Raw genomic sequence first — 16,561 nt, 5'->3', positions numbered from 1 at the left:
AGCCCTCAGTGCTCATTTGGGAGCAGTCTGGTACCTTCATCAACAATGATCCCAGACAGGCAGGAAAAACAAATCTAGAGGGCATTCCGAAAGAGACATAAAATCCCTCAAGGCCATTTCCATGACATGAGCAAAATTCGAATTTTCCTCTTTTTTTCCCAGGAAGGGATGACAGGGCACTTTGTCCAACTTGGTGCATACAGTTCTCCTCTCCTCGGCAAGACTTGTTCTAGCTGACGGATGCGCAGTTCAGCTCTGCAGGGTCCTGCCTACCCGCTGCCATGACTCCCTCTGGCCCATCGGCGATACTGGGCTCACTGGAACACTGCCTGTGGCTGAAACTGGGCTGCAGGATGAGGCACTTGTCGGTACTGTCTGACTCCTCGATCACCATTCCTGTGTGCATCATGGAAGCCATCGCCAGGAGCTGAATATCTGAGTGAGCATTGGCAACGGTGTGGCGACGGATGCTACCGCATTTCTCCAGGTAAGCCTCGCCCTCCTGCTCTGTCAGTGGGGTCAGGGCCATCTCCATGGGCTGCCGGCTCGTCAGCATGTGAGATGAATAATTCAGTACACCAGGCTTAGGATGGGATCTGGAGTGCCGTCTCTCTGGAAGAGAAGAAGGAAGCAGGAACGGTCAGCAGGCCACAGACAAATCATCACCTGAACTGCTAGGCTGGCCTCAGGGAACAGAGAGGACTCTGTGTGCAGCCACAGATCATCCCATCAGCACCAGGGAACGGTTAGGTGCTCATTAGTTCATACTGGGAGAGAATCACAAGGGTCTGACTCTCCCCTGACAAGAAGACACTTCTCATCCTGCTGTAAGGCAACAGTGCTGCTGCCTGTGAGAGAAATGAGCCAGAAAGTAACAAGTGCAGCAAAAGGACCTTCTTCAGCATCCTGATGGTCTCCTCTCTTACTCAGCGGGGTGAGGACCAGGTAGAAGATCTCCTGTGCAGGTTCACTAAAATCAGTGACACTGAAGTGGCACAAGTCCCTAAAGAAACATCCGGTGAGTTGCTCCTTTTCTTGAAAATTTCTCTCCAGACGTGCTGTTAGCTGGTGTCAACATGAAATTCCTGATGCTTATGTTGCATCTCCAGCTGCCACAGGAAAGGTCGCCATGTTAGATCGTGCCACTGTATTTTTTAAGGATTATGCAAGAAAAAGAACATTTCATCCACTTTAAAACAAGTCTGGGTTTGGGGTTAGACACTGAAAACATCTAACAGTGCACAGCAACAGCCTGTGACAGCCCAGGGAAAAAGGTGCAGAAGAGCAAGGCAGTGTTTGTGGAGCACGGGTGAAGGCAGTGATGCAGAATGGATGGGTGCAAGGTCTATGATCTGCTCGGCAAAAACATTCAGGACGGAAAAAACGCCCAGTTTAAAACTCAAACCCGTGGCACAGTCCCCAGCCCCGCATCATGAAGCACCATTTTGATTCTAACACTGAAAGCTTCAAGAAAAGCAGGGGTCTGAGTTTGTGCCTTGGCTTGTTGAGTCAGACAGCATTATTTTTCACCTGCTGCCTTCCCCCACCATGCAGCATTGCCATGTGGTGTCAAACACCTCATGTGAGCTACCCCCAAAGCAGCTGATAAAGCAATGCCCTACCTCTCTCTCTGTTTCTCACCTACTTCCTTGAAGTACACGGTCTCATTTCATAAAAGCAGAAGTCTTTAGGCCATATAAAATACTTCCACCAAGACTGCAGAGCATCAGAGAGAGAGTAACAAAACAAAAAGCAAAGCACTCATCATGGAAGGCTATTAAAGAGTTTTGGAAGCTTGCATCAGGAAGAAAGGCAGCAAAAAACCCTCTACATTGTTTCAGGGAGGAACAGGTGAGCACCCAAAGCTCCACCACTGGCAGCAGCCAAGCTATGATAACACTTCACCTCACTGCTGCCAGCAATACATTCATTCAAAACGGTTCTTTTCAGGCTTTAGAGTACATGCAAATAACTTTGGAGGGTGGTTATAGTAAATATACTCTAGGTACTACCTGCAGCTCAAGCCACAGCAAGCTGTAGTGTTGGTGAGCACTGGGAAAAAGTAATTTATGGGGGGAGCCACACAAGCATCCCTCTGCTCTGCACCCCTCCATACAGGTCCAGCGGCAGGCGAGCATCCTAGCACAGCACCAGCATCGCCAAATCCTCTGCACCACATCAGCATCCTGCTGCTGTCTGCGCCTGGGTCTTGGAAAGTTACCCTGACACAGGCATGACCAAATAACACCGGTGGGAGGGGATTCTCCCCCTCTACTCTGCTCTTGTGAGACCCCACCTGGCATATTGTGTCCATCTGTGGAGCCCTCAACATCAGAAGGATATAGACTGGTAGGAGTGAGTCCAGAGGAGGCTATGGAGATGCTCAGAGGGCTGGAGCACCTCTGCTATGGGGACAGGCTGAGAGAGTTGGGCTTGTTCAGCCTGGAGAAGAGAAGGCTCCGGGGAGACCTTATTGCAGCCTTCCAGTACCTGAAGGGGCTACAAGGGTGCTGGGGGGGACTTTTTACAAGAGCCTGTAGTGACAGGACAAGGGGTAATGGGTTTACACTGAAAGTAGGGAGGTTTAGATTAGATATCAGGAAGAAGTTCTTCATGGAGAGGGTGGTGAGGCACTGGAACAGGTTGCCCAGAGAAGCTGTGGATGCCCCATCCCTGGAAGTGTTCAAGGCCAGGCTGGATGAGGCTTTGAGCAACCTGGTCTAGTGGAAGGTGTCCCTGCCCATGGCAGGGGGGTTGGAACTAGATGGTCTTTAAGGTCCCTTCCAGCCCAAACCATCCTATGATTCGGCATCATGAGCAGTAGCTGCTTTTCCACCTTCACCAGCTTCTCCACTTTTGGCTGCTGTGAACAAAGTGAAGCATTGATACCAAAAGAGAGAAGCCAGTGGTGGGGGCAGTTTTACACACTGGCAACGGGACTGACCCAGGCTGAGATCTTTAAATGCATTTAGGTGCACGTCTCCTGTCTACGTTAGGAAGTCGGACAACTTTAAGAGCTGCTCAAGCTCTTGGGCTGAGAGGAGAAAGAGTGCTCGGTAGCCTCCTGACGTGAAGGTTCATGGCACTCCCCCATCCCCTGATTTAATATTTACATATGTCTATCCCGCAGTGGCTTCAGCTGTGCAGAGGTGTCTTAGCTAACCAGAGAGATCTGAGAATATTAAACTGAACGGGGCTGTGCAAAACACTGCCAATTTTCCAGACTCCACAGCTGCAGATTTCTTGGGCAAGAGCTGAGTCTTCGTTCTTTGCTGTTCTTATACAAGACATTCAAAAGGAAAACCTGCTTTGTTCAAACAGGGACAGCTTGCAGCTTTCCAAAAAGCCAGGATACACAGGTAAAGAAAAATAATCATGGCCATGGCCTGATGTTTACCTAATACATAAATAAAATATTTCCATTAGAAAAAAGTGCCAGTTTTGTGTGTAAACTTTTAGTGCTGCTGAGAGCAGCAAACCTGATGACCTGAGAGGTTAAAGTCCACTAAAAGGAAACATAATATAGAAAGCAATAATACCAAAATATTCCTGCCAAGCCTGTCAACCCTGCCTTTACAGGAACTTGCAGAGACCCTTTTCTGTCATGACCTTGGCTGCTGTGGTAAAAGGGTCAATTAGTATCATTAGTTAGATCAACTACCACGGTAGTTTGCAATCCAGGCAGTCTGTACCCATCATCTCAGAGGCTGACACAAGATGTATGTACCTGTGTGCATGTTTGAACGGGTGTGTACGTACACACGCTGACTAGCAGACTGCACAGAGCTGATGCACATGCCAGTGTTTCAAAGCCTGACATCATGCAGCTTTTGAATATAATCAGAACCCAGATGGGGAAATTGTAAAAACCTGCTAGTATCGAAGGAAACACCAACAGTAATTCAGAAGACCATACTCTTCCCCTGAGACCTATATCAGCCTGGAAACAGTGGCACTGCACTCCCTCCAGCATGCAAAAATGAAGCGGAAGTTTGACTGTACTGAAGTAACTGCTTTAACCCAGGTACCCTGCAATGAGCTGAGCCCAGAACTGACCAGAGGTTGCAAACCCCCCCAGGAGTCTGAAGGGGTGCACAGGCAGCGTGCACCGGGGCTCGTGCTGGGGGGCACAGCTGCTGTTCGCCTGAGTCACGCATGAGCATGTTTTCGCTGAAACTAGACCCACATGTAGGCAGCCTATGCGTGGCGTGTTTTTTAAGTAGGCAAGCCAGCGATAGCAGTTTATCCCCAGTGCATACTTCAGCGTGGAGAAACTTTAACTCTTCTCCTCCCTTTTATTGTGTTACATCCAGGCTGCTGAGTTCTGTCACTGAAATAACAGCATTTCACCATACTCTTCCTGCCACCATGACCTTTAGAGGCAATAAGGGTGCTGCTCAGACACTGTGCTGCAGATACAGCTGAATGTGAAACGCTGAAGTGGACAGCAGAAGAGTTAACCAAGTGACAGAAAAGGCCAGTTTTGAAAATTACTGAAACTCCCCTTAACACAGCCATACCCATAAACCAGGACAATGCTAGCACTTCACCGATGGGCTCGGAAACCTGACTGCTCAATTACCTGAGTGCCTTTGATAACAGACCTTCATCCGTGTCAGTCCCTGGCCATAAAATTTCACAGAAGTTGGGACAGAGGAGGGAGGAGGAAGGTGGGGTTGGTGTGAAGTAAATGGAAGAGGTTAAAGGACAAAGTGCTCAAATTTTATCTGATGTAGCCACGGGAATTACCCAGCTTCACAGCAGCACAGGAATGGTCCAGCATCCTGCTGTCACAGCAAAATGGGTAGGACCACAGTGAAATGTGTTGGAAGCACACATGACAGAGCATTCAACGGAAGAAGTTAGAGGAATTCTTTGCTCTCCTCCCACCAGCAAACATTCTTTCTGAAGTTGTAGCTGCAATAGCTAGAACTAGGAAGATTCCCTGGGCAATTACAGGAGGCCAGGTGCTGCATAGCTAACACAAGAAGAGGAAAAGCAGTTTGGTCACCATCTACCAATACTATTGAGTCTTCAGCTTGACTGAGGAAACAGTCCTGGCTTTTGACTGATGAATTTGCTAATTCAGTTAACACCTGAGAGGTCTCTGCTCTTATTTTCTCCCCACAACAGTAACCAAGACATGCTTAAGACATTAGCAATGCTTTCTAATGCCAAGCGTGAGGGCTGCAAGAAACTGCACAGAGGAGTTGAGTAGCTTCCCCCAGTGGGGGTTTTTAAGAGCAGGTTAGCTGTAGAAATGGTTTACATATGACTGACCAGGTAGTGAAAGAGAGAGATGGACAGTGAGGAATTTCTCAATGTTTATTGTCTTCTAGTGAGGGATGACCTGACTCTTTTGAGGAAAAAAATATGCACAGGTGGGTTTTGTGCAACAAAATTAAAATCCTTTATGGTGAGAAGCGTGTAAAAATTAGGCTAAACTTGGAACACTCATTTATTGCTTTACTTTCCCCCTCTTAATTTTATGGCTGCAAAAGTTTAATCTCTTAAGGGAGTTGTCATACATAGTTTAACTGGAAGTTTCATTTCTATTTTGGTGCATTATGGCCAGGAACATAAACTGGAAGCAGTTTTTAAGGAATTTTATTTGCAAGCAAACTCAAATCAGCAGTGAGGCTAGGTTTTATACATGTGGGGAATAGGGAGAATGTTTTATCTTCTTCCCTATTCCCAATTTAAACATTGGACAACTGGATCAGCATACTCCATCCTTACAATGCAGGTTATGGCTGCTTTACACGGGCAAAGCAAGAAGGGTGGTAACAGAAGAGCAGATGGGAATGCTGCCCTCTACAGATCCCTTCTGTGAGCTGTCCTGTCCCCTTTTATCCTTGCTGCACTCCTCTCTCACTTTTAATCAAGTTTAAGATACCGCAGCCTTGCAGGCTGAAGCCTTGTGTCCTTTCACAGCTGTGATCAGGCTTCACGTCACAGTGGTCTCTGGTCCAGAGAGCAGTTTAGCCTCCACAGCATCTATGGAGAATGCCAGCACACCCGAAGCCCAACAGTGCGTTTCCAAAAAGCTACTGCAGGGAACCTACTGGGCTTTATCATCACTACAGCCTGCCCAGTGAGAGAGAAAACTGGTTCTGAGAGAGCAAAAAGGTGTCAGAAAGAGGAAAAGAAGAAGAGAAAGAAGCTTGATTAGGAGTGGGAGTTAAGGAAAAGAAACCAGCGTGATAGCAGCAGTTTGAAAATATCAAGATAATTTGCAGGAAAGTGCTGCTGTGTAACGCAAACACAAGTTTGTTCTTTCTTCCCATTCACCACAGGGTGGGGAAGGGGCAAAAGGCCACCTTGGAAATACACATAAATAAATGACAGCTAAAATCAAAGTAAATACAATGATTCTAAGGCACACAAACTTTACAAGGCCAGTTCATGTGAAATTTTTTCTTTAATGACACTAATGACTTTTTCAGCTGGCAGAAGTCCAGCATGGCTAGAAGCTTCAGTACAGGTCAAACAGCTACCTTTCAAACTATACAGCAGCATGCAGATGTCCATAAACAGCAAAACAGTTATATTTGTCAAAGCTCAACTTTTACGGGGCAAGGTAGTGTAGATTTAGCCTTGGGATCAGGTCTGCAAATCAATGCTGAACTGTATAGCCATGTTCACTTGCATAAAAAGTGTTTAATTTAACAACCACAAGAACCAAAACCCTGAGCTGCAGTTTGCCTGAAGCGATGCCATGAGTTTGTTACGGGCACAGATTATCTGGGTCCTCGTAAGTCCTTCTACCACAAGACCACCTTTTCCCTTGTTCTGCTAAGGTGTAATACAAGACAGGTTGTGTGTCTCCAGCTTGCTACAACTTGCAGTGAAACAAAGGCTAAAGCTTACAAAACCAGAGGGAGACTGGAGCTTTCTTTACTTGTTCTATTTAAATCTCTTTGACTATCAATTCCGTATCACTACACATGTTTCTTGGCTAGCTAATCTCTTCTGGCTGGCCACACATGTAAGCAGGGCTCCAGGATCATGTGTGGAGAAGTTTTCCACTATAAGCATTCTATTCCTGAAGTGACAGTTCTCCCACTGAGGCCTACCTATCCACAGTTTAAACACAGATGTTTGGGTGTTTTTTTACAGAGCCCTCAGATGAAAGGAAGATCCCATGCAAACCCCCCCCGTAATCCCTCAAAACGAGCATCCACCAGTTTTATTGTCTGCAAAGGCTGACTGCTGCAGCAGCGAGCATGGGAATCCAGGCAGCTGGAGTGGGCTAGCAAGCAGGGACAGAGAGCAGGCAGCAAAGGACCAGGTGCAGTCTCTCACCTGGGCTGAGAGCAGTACATCAGGCAAGGACCAGGGCGTTTTAAAATTCAGTCCACCTCCAGAGAGAGGGGGATTTTGCACGTGTGTGTGTGTGTGCTGTGGTGGGGCCATAATAGTTCACTTGGTCACGGAAAATAAAAAGCTCATCACCAAAATCCACACTCAGAAACATACTAAACAGGACCTTCTCAAGCGTGTTTTAACCTGAGTTTGCTGTCTTGCATGGAGTTATGCACTGTCCCCTTTTCTAGCACATTAACCAACCTGTGTACCCAAACAAGAGATTCTGTACAGTGCTCATGTCTTACCAAGCAAGCAGGTGCTACCAGAGAAGCTGTGATCCTCGCACAAACCCAAGTACGGCGATACCACCTGCTTGACCAGCTCTTCCAGCTGCAGATAGCCCTCACTGGGGCCAGCAGGCTCGTGGACACTCTGAAATTCAAACAGGAAAAGTCAGTGTTACTGCTACACAGATCTGAGTACGGTTGTTGAGTAAAGCCTGGAGTCTGTCAAATATCTCTGCACTGGAATATCACAGATACATTGGCAAGTCACAGCCATAACCCTGTGGACATCAAGCAGCCAGCTGTCTTTATTCTGACCAAGGGGCAGGAAGGTGCAAGACAGGCTCACACTGAGGATTTGCACGGTGTAACTACAGTGATATAGTTACATCGAGGCAGTTTTACCAGGACACCTCTCTGTAGAAAAGCTGTAACACACCTTGGGCAAAGCACTACTCTTTTCCTAGGCAGGGCTGCAGGAAAAGCACTCTCTGTAGTTCAGCTTACAGCTGTGAAGATGGTAGATAACACTAACCAATTTAACAGTAATTTCAGAAACCATTCACAGACTTAACTTCCTGCAAAGCCTCAGTAAGCTTTTCTCTCTCAAATGCATTGCTTTGAGACCCTCTTTGCCCTCTAGATTCTTTTATTAAAATATGTAAAGGAAATTGAGCTAGTACTTCAGTATCTCCTGTTATTACAGCGTGGGGGAGTGGGAACATCACAATGAGAGCTCACACAGAAACACCAGCTTAGCCACTTTGCAATTTTGATTGTACTTCAGGAAGCTCCATTCCCCACCACTTATTATAAGGGATATTGGAGAAGAAATAAAAGTGAGAGGAACCCAAACAGCCACCTTTAATATGGTATCTTGCAGGACTGTCAGGCTGGGTGATGTGAAAAGATAAAACAGCGGGTATAATTGGCTGTATGTGCCATGCTTGGAAACAGTTTTCTTGAGGTCTAGATAAAGAGGATAGTACTCATAGAAGGTCTGGTCTCCTGGGAGAGGCCTTGGGAAGATCTATAGCATTTTGCCTGCTGCCAAAAGGTATTCCTCCGCTCATGGGCACTGCTCAGCATCCCAGCCAGCCACGGGGCTGGTGTCAGGCAGCCAGCAGCCACACAGCTCATGCAGATTCCACAGTCCTCTGTGATGGAGCCTCACCCTGTTAGTGCAAAGCTGAGAAACCAGGAAAACCAGGGCACAAAAAGGCATTCAGAGAAGCTGGGAGACAAAAATTTATGTGGGGATGAAAGAAAAAAGAAAAGTCCTGAGACTGTTCCTAGCTGGGGAGGAGAGGTACCAAGAAAAATACAAACACCAAAGAGCACAACCCAGTCCTTTCATAGCAACATCCTTACCTGTTCCCATGAAAGCTCAGGACATTAAACATTCAAATTCAGCTCTCATTTCTACATTTATCACTTCATCACACCCTCTACCCTCCCCACCCTCCTTTCCAGGGTTCGTATCAGTTCAGTGATGCCCAGACCCCCAGGTGGAATCAGATTGAGAAGAGCAGAGGCTCCCCACCTGCAGAATTAACAGCATCTGGACAATGGAAGCTGGGAGCTTTGTCCGGACCAGAGGAAGAATTTCTTCCAACTTTACTTTTAGCAAGACCAAGTCTCTGAAGCCAAGAAGAGCAATCTGACGGATAGTCAACTCCTGACCCTAAAAAACACAGAAGGCAAAATCCAAGAGTTGGTAAAGGGACGTGTGACCATCGCACCCACACATGCATGCACAGAGACAGAAGGGGTCTATCCTGCCCATTGCTGCTGTGGCAAAGCACCCCCCAGCTACTCAGGTTGGGGATTCATGGTACTCTTTGGTTGCTTCCCTCACAGTCTCTTGTCCCACACAAATTCTGAAATGAGTAACACCCCATTTGAGGTGCCACTAGGTTTGGAGTGAAGCCAAAAATAGACCTGCATTTCAGCAAAAGGCTCTGTGTTCATGAAAACCAACTGTCATCCAATTTGGTCACAAATACCCAAAGCCCTGGATGGATGCTGCTCACGCTCTTGCCACTTAGAGCTGAGAAACCAGAGATGGTTTGGTAGGGCAAGAGGTTTGTAGAAAGTATTCCTTAACTAAGCCTACCTCTGGCCTGTATTGGAACCTCTTTTTGGTCAACGTCTGCACTTCAGACCTTGCTGCTATGATAAAAATCCACAATTCAGTCCGTTACCAATTTTTAGGATTTAGGCTAGAGCAAAGCTAGTGAGACTGCTTGTACCAAGCACCATTTAAAAAAGCAGCAGCACTGCTTTCCACTGCAAGGTGCTCCGTGTCCTCGCTGTTACTTTTTACATCAACAGCACAAGTGAGCAGGCTTAACCCATGAAGACGATACAGTATTTCTCACCATGTTTCAACTCTCCATTCAGCATTCTGGTGTTACCGTCTTCCCCTCTGCTAAGCTTAAAGTCCGCACCACTTTCTCTTGCCCCATTGCAGCTTAACAGAAGAAATTTTCCTACCAGCCCTGCCCAGCGCTTTCCAGCCTAAAGAATTTTCCTTGTTCTTCCAAGCACATTAATCTCTGCCCCGTGGTCTGTTTATGGTCTCTATAACACAATCAACATGGCAAATATTTAGCTGGAAGGAATTAACAGCAGTTAACCATTAATTCATAATGGGTTTAATGTCATAATTAACATTATCAATATATAAATATGAATTGAAGGTCTGGAGGGCAGCTTGGCCATAATAAAAGCACTTTGCTATTTTAGAACATCACTGCGTGTTTAAAAACACGGCAGTGTAGAAAAGACCGATACGTATTTCCAAACTCTACTTCAGCAGCTGCGCAGTTTTTATTTATATCATGCAGTTTAGTCCCATAACTTCATACCCCATTTCAAAACGCAAAGATCTCGCTGTGCCAAACAAAACAAGATTTGCTATTCTTTTTCCACACCAAGTAGTTGCATCAACAGCTGCAACTGTACAAAAGCCAGTGACCTGTTTACACAGTTTCCCTCTGCAAAGCAATTTAACCAACTCGGCTGCTTAAAGGTCATATTTCTGCAACAGCGATGAGCCTTGGGTTTAAACTTAGATGGGAAGCTACTTCTAATTACTACCTTGGGCAACATACGCTCACGCATCTGGCTGGCTTACTTTCATTCTGAATGAGCAGTTGCTGGGATCACAGAAGAGCACAACTAGATGATCATGTTGACATTTGCAGCAAAGGATGGGGAACCGACAACAAATGGACTTTCCCATCTACCAGGGCAGCACACGAGGAACTGCAACTTGGTAAAAGAGATCTGCTACATGAGCTGTCTTGAGACGTGGTGACGCACCGTATAAGTAGGTACACACACTTCCCAATGTGTTGGAAGAGCCCAGCCTTGTTACTGGAGCACTGGCCTGGGATAAGAGCAATCTCGATTCAGTTTCTTGCTGCACCAGCAACTCTCTCTGTTGTAACCTAAGGCAGCTTCCTCAGAGTCAGATTCTTGGATGTATTTAGGGGGCTTAAAGCCATGCATTTGTGTAGGACTTGCATGCCTACAAAGCTTCAAATATGCTGTCTGTTACCTTTCAGTTCCACATCTCTAAAATGGCAATACCTCTCTAATTTAACCGTTTCTATGAAATAGTTTTGAGTGACCCAGATATTATATATACAGGGTGATTCTGCCCCTGTACTCTGCTCTCGTGAGACCCCACCTGGAGTGCTGCGTCCAGCTGTGGAGCCCTCAACATCAGAAGGATATAGACCAGTTGGAGAGAGTCCAGAGGAGGCCATGAAGATGATCAGAGGGCTGGAGCACCTCTCCTATGGGGACAGGCTGAGAGAGTTGAGCTTGTTCAGCCTGGAGAAGTGGAGGCTCCGAGAAGACCTTATTGCAGAATTTCAGTACCTGAAGGGGCTACAAGGAAGCTGAGGGGGACTTTTGACAAGGGCCTGTAGTGACAGGACAAGGGGTAAAGGGTTTAAACTGAAAGCAGGAAGGTTTAGATTAGATATCAGGAAGAAGTTGTTCCCGGAGAGGGTGGTGAGGCACTGGAACAGGTTGCCCAGAGAAGCTGTGGATGCCCCATCCCTGGAAGTCTTCAAGGCCAGGCTGGATGAGGCTTGGAGCAACCTGGTCTAGTGGAAGGTGTCCCTGCCCATGGCAGGGGGGGTGGAACTAGATGGTCTTTAAGCTCCCTTCCAACCCAAACCATTCTATGATATTTCAACAAGACAAATACAGTAAGAAAGTTACGCTTTCAAAGAATCTCAACACCCCATAGCCACACTTTCACCACTACCAACATGTCAATTCCAAAAGCTTCGCTCACTGTACTGTAACTTTTGTTCAGTTTCTCCTTAGAGGCATCTAATAGCTGGGGAGTAGATTTTTCTGGTAAGTGGCAGAATTAGCATCAGTGGGTATGGCACGCAGTTAGCTCAGCTGTTTCCACAGAGCACAGATATCTGCAGTGCAGGCAAACCCCTGTTTAAATTGATCAGGTCACTCCCTGACTGAATCAGTTGCAAAAGGGGAGAAAGGGGTGATATACTTTTGCAGTTTTACCCACCAAACACCTACCTTTAAGCATCTGCAGCAAGGAAAGAGTAAAAATAAACAGAGTAGAAAGGTTAGTGTCTGTCTTTATAGAAGTCCGTTCTCTTATAGGAAATGCCAACTAATAGGATTAGAGGAAAAGGGCAACCTTTAAGCTTTATCTGTTGCTTTTCAAACAATACAAGGGAAAAATAATTTTAAAAGGCTTCAGAAAGCATGTCTTGTGGAACAGACAAAAGTCAAGAGGAGGAGGCTAGCATTTCCAAGAATGTCAGCCTTCTTATGGAGTACATTTTTCTTTTCCTCTGATGGAAGAGAAGATCAAATTAAGCTGGGAAGTCTGCTCATATGGAAACCCTGACCAAAACTATGTGAGAAAACAATACAGCTAAACTCTTCTGATAGGATACTCAGCTTTCAAAATACCCAGTGTAAACAGGTCTAACACAAAGTTGTTCATTCATCCTCTACCTGTAGACTTACTTTAACCCCTTATTAAAGCTTAAAAAAACCCAACAGAGGATTTTCCAGAGGCACAATTGGGACATCAAGCTCTCCAAAATTAGTTGAGGTGAGTTAAACACATTCACTCCTGATCTAGTCTTCAGCTTTGTCCTTCTGAAGACTAGTTGTCAGTGTTGTCATCTGCCCCAACGGAGTCCCAGGTATTTAAAAATGGAAGAACCATAAATGGCCCAGAGCTTCAGTCTAGACAAGGTACAGTCCAACAGTTTTGGTGTTGAAGCTTTGCTAATCACAAACAGAGAGTAAACAGATGGGAATAAATTCAGCCCAAAACACTGTGCTTGCCCAGTAGATTTTAGCAGTCCTCCTTACAGAATTAATTCTGACTTGGGCAAATTCTGCTTCCTCTCAGATTTAGTTTAAAGGTTGAGAGACCTGTTTAGCCACTGGGCAAACAGTGCTGCTGGATCAGAATGGAAGTTTCCATTCTGTCTGCCATTAGCAGACAATGAAGCTACATTGCCCCAACTGAGTGAAGACTGAATCACAATTAAGATTACCTGGACTGGGTAGAATATTGCCTGGAGTGTAGGAAGAGTCTCTGTAAAATAGTGATCCCAGATTTCAGACAGGACGTCAATGCGATCTTCACCTATGAAAACAGAGATTGGGAAGAAAGAGCTTTAGTGACAAAGACACCAAAATCAAGTTGAATTATCCCACTACTCTGTACTTCCTCAAATAAGAGCTAAAAAAAATCACCCTTCACATTCACAGTTTCCATCCGAAACTGGACTTCACTCACCTAAGCTTTGCCTTAACTGACAGAGAGACAAGGCCGTGATCATAAATTGCTCGGTCGCTTAGTGCAAAGACCACCACTCTGTGCAAAACATCAGACCAGCTCCAACACAAGAGTGGAGCCCCTCTTCAACCAGAGGCTTTGTCTCCAGAGCAAGGGATTGTGTAATCTCACAGTCAGCATGTTCAACTTGCAGGGGAGCACGGCCGCACACCGGCAGCCACGTCTGAAACCGGCAGGTCACAGCTAACCTCAGCTGTTCTGCAGCAACGGAGTCGGGGAGACCATTTGCAAGAGCTGGGCTCCCTCCAGCATCTCCCCGCTCCCAAGCATGGACCCTGATGAGCTGCAAAGCCATTGTGCTCCTCTCAAACGTGGCACTTGGGAAGGTTCCCGAAGGACACCCACTTGTGCCCACCCCTCATAGGACTCCAACTCAAACAAACATCGCCAAATATAAGTGGGTATTTAAAATGAAAGCAGACAAGCATTATGCAACTTGTGATTCCCATAACAGGAATACAACTGTGGTCAAAAGCCTATTATTAACCAAAAATGCTTTGCTGTACACAATCCTTTGACTAGACATTTTAAGTTATGCTCATAAGCTTGACTTACAGCTCTGTGTTCCTCAGTATTTGGGTCCAAAGCCTCTGAGCTTTTTAGGAGACTTTTCCCGACCCAAAGGCCAAAAGTGTGCAATGTTTTTTCAAGTTTTAGATACACTCTCCAGAAGTTTCAGGTGCAAATATAGATCCATGTTTAATAACACAAGTTTCTGACAATAGGATTTTCCAGGATGCCTCCAGCCCCAGCTGGAGCTCACAAAGCGATCAGGACTCAGGGAGCAGTAATGCAAGATGGCTGTTCAAGGCAGCTTTGAAGTCTCAGCCTCAAGCTGGCTAAAGGCCCTACGTGAGGAGCACACATAAAACTGCAGCTCAAAGGAGCCTTATCACTATCCACCGAAGTGCCTTCCCCATCTGTAGCCTTCCACAAGGGCTTTCACTGTGTTGCCCATGGATTGTGCTGCTTAGGGCATGGCCAAAGAGCAGGCTGCCCGCAGGACCAGCCCCTGCAGATGTTTCCTTCTGAGCAGAGAGCCCACCAACAGCTCAGGGGGGCTTTGCCGTGTCAACTACGACGCTGGCTTCAAAACTGGAACTTCAGGCAGACAAGCACCTACTCAACAGCCCCATGACAGCTACTTGTTACCAGAAACTGCCAACTGTAAGTGAAAAAGACAACAGGAAACAGACTAATTGAATGTTTAAATTTCTCTCTCCTCTGCCTCCTCCACAGGACTACAACGCTTTGGTGCGTAGAGTCAGAACGAAAGGTCATCGATCACTTCTGCTTCTGAAGGGGAAGGAGGAATGGTTTGATTCGAGAAATCATAAAACAGGTAATGACAGAGTTTCTGGCAGTCTGTATCAAGAAAAATCCCACTAAAATAGGAGGCTGTGATTTGAAAAACAAGCACAGTAACACACTGCCATGCCCTGCAGCAGGAGCTTTATTCCACTGCCGAGTACTGGGACAGTAGAAATTTTCCAGGAAGACAGGGCTAACTGTGAAGCGTGTACACAAAGTTCTGCTTGCTGTGACCACAAGACCTGCAGCAGGCCTACACATTATGAAAGAAAGATGCCCATGAGTCATCTCCTGCAGACATGTCAGCCTGCCCGGGTGAAGTGGCTCCAGTGTCACTTCAAACTAGGGACAAAAAAAATGAGGCCTAGGAAGAGGGGTTTGCTGTCTGCCTGGGACACTTCATCTTACCCAAATTTGAGCAGCTGCAAACTACTCCCAAGCAGCTCTCAGCTTACTGCAGACCGGAACTAAATTTTTATAACGCCAAACCAGCTACTGGAATAGTTTTATATAAATACAGAAAACAAAATGTATGACAAGCTGCGCAGCCCTCGCCCTGAAGAGCTGGCAGCAGCAGGGCAGGTACCCATGGTCAGGAAAATGCACGAGCCTGCCTCTTCTCCTCCCTTACATGGCTGGTGCCAAAGAAGCACCCACCCAAGCAGGAGGCTGGCCCAGCTCCTTCAGGGATGGAGTCCTACAGCCCGCTGGCCAAGTGGAGAAGTGAAGAACGGTGCGTAGGAATTCAGCACCAAGAATGAGGTGAGATTATAAGCATTGATTGGAATTTAATGACCCAGATACAGCAGGCTGGTGATGAGCAAGGGATCTTCCCTACAGTTTACAAAACTGGGTCAAATTGAATGGCAGACTAGTTTTGAATAAAGATGTGCTCCAGACAGCCCACTCTGCTTGAGCAAACTGTTAGTACATGTAAGTAACTCCCCACACATCCAACGCCGAGAGTCGCTGCGCCATCCTGGCCTTCATCCGCAGACTCCGCAGGGGCAAGTGTCTGTACCTCAGTGGTTTGAACAGAACTCCCTGTGTGTCAACCTCTTTCCTGAAGGATTTAATTCCTGCCCAAGTGACTGTTTTTAAATTAAATTACGCAAAGCCTGTTAGTTCAGCTCTCGATAGCATGACACAGTAAGCAGAATTGTGCTTAGGCTGAGCTGCCAGAGGTTCAACTGCCACACCAGACCCACTTTCCTGCTCTCATGGTGAAGATGTGGCTGGTGGGAGTGTTGCAGGCTGTGGCTATTCAAACAGCCTGCCATCCCTTAGACCTCCCAGGGGCTACACCTGGCTCCTGAGAGGTTGTGTGACACTGTAAGAAAACACCAGAAAGGGCTGTACACTTTCCAGCCATGTAAATCATCTTGTGTGGCCACACATCTGAGCACAACTCCCTTCCAAAACAGGTTCCTTGCTATACTTGCCTTCACACAGCTTAACCTTCTCCTCTATAAACAGCAAGCCTTTCACAAGGAGCTGGTTCTGTCAAGAGAGAAGAGAGAGACACGTGTTTGCCTTTTCTGAGATTTAAAATAAACATGGAAGAATACATTTTTTTCAGATGTTATTCATTTTGCATGCAGTTATCTAAAGATTTGTCCTATCATAGTACTTTCTCCCAGCATGGCCACCAGACCTGGTCTCACTGTGGGCGCTGCACGTTCATTAAACCTCTCTTATTCAGCCGGACACGAGAACACAACAGACACGGCGGGTACTTAAAACACTTGCCAGAAGCAGGGAGGAAGAACTTGTCCCTGGTCACAGG

General features: G+C 46.4%; 1 protein-coding gene across 1 annotated transcript; it reads right to left on the bottom strand.

The window, feature by feature from the left end:
- Positions 1-229: 229 nt before the first annotated feature.
- On the bottom strand, positions 230-16,275 carry PRR5L (proline rich 5 like; the record flags this gene model as incomplete). Its single annotated transcript, XM_010161361.1, has 5 exons — positions 230-612; positions 7,614-7,740; positions 9,136-9,276; positions 13,160-13,251; positions 16,218-16,275. Coding segments are annotated over 5 exons (801 nt in total), but the record flags the coding sequence as incomplete, so codon positions are not given.
- Between the last annotated feature and the right edge of the window lie 286 nt (positions 16,276-16,561).

Source organism: Eurypyga helias, unplaced genomic scaffold (assembly GCF_000690775.1).
Source record: "Eurypyga helias isolate BGI_N326 unplaced genomic scaffold, ASM69077v1 scaffold47271, whole genome shotgun sequence".
Classification (NCBI taxonomy): Eukaryota; Metazoa; Chordata; class Aves; order Eurypygiformes; family Eurypygidae; genus Eurypyga; species Eurypyga helias.
This window is presented reverse-complemented; position numbering and strand designations above follow the sequence as displayed.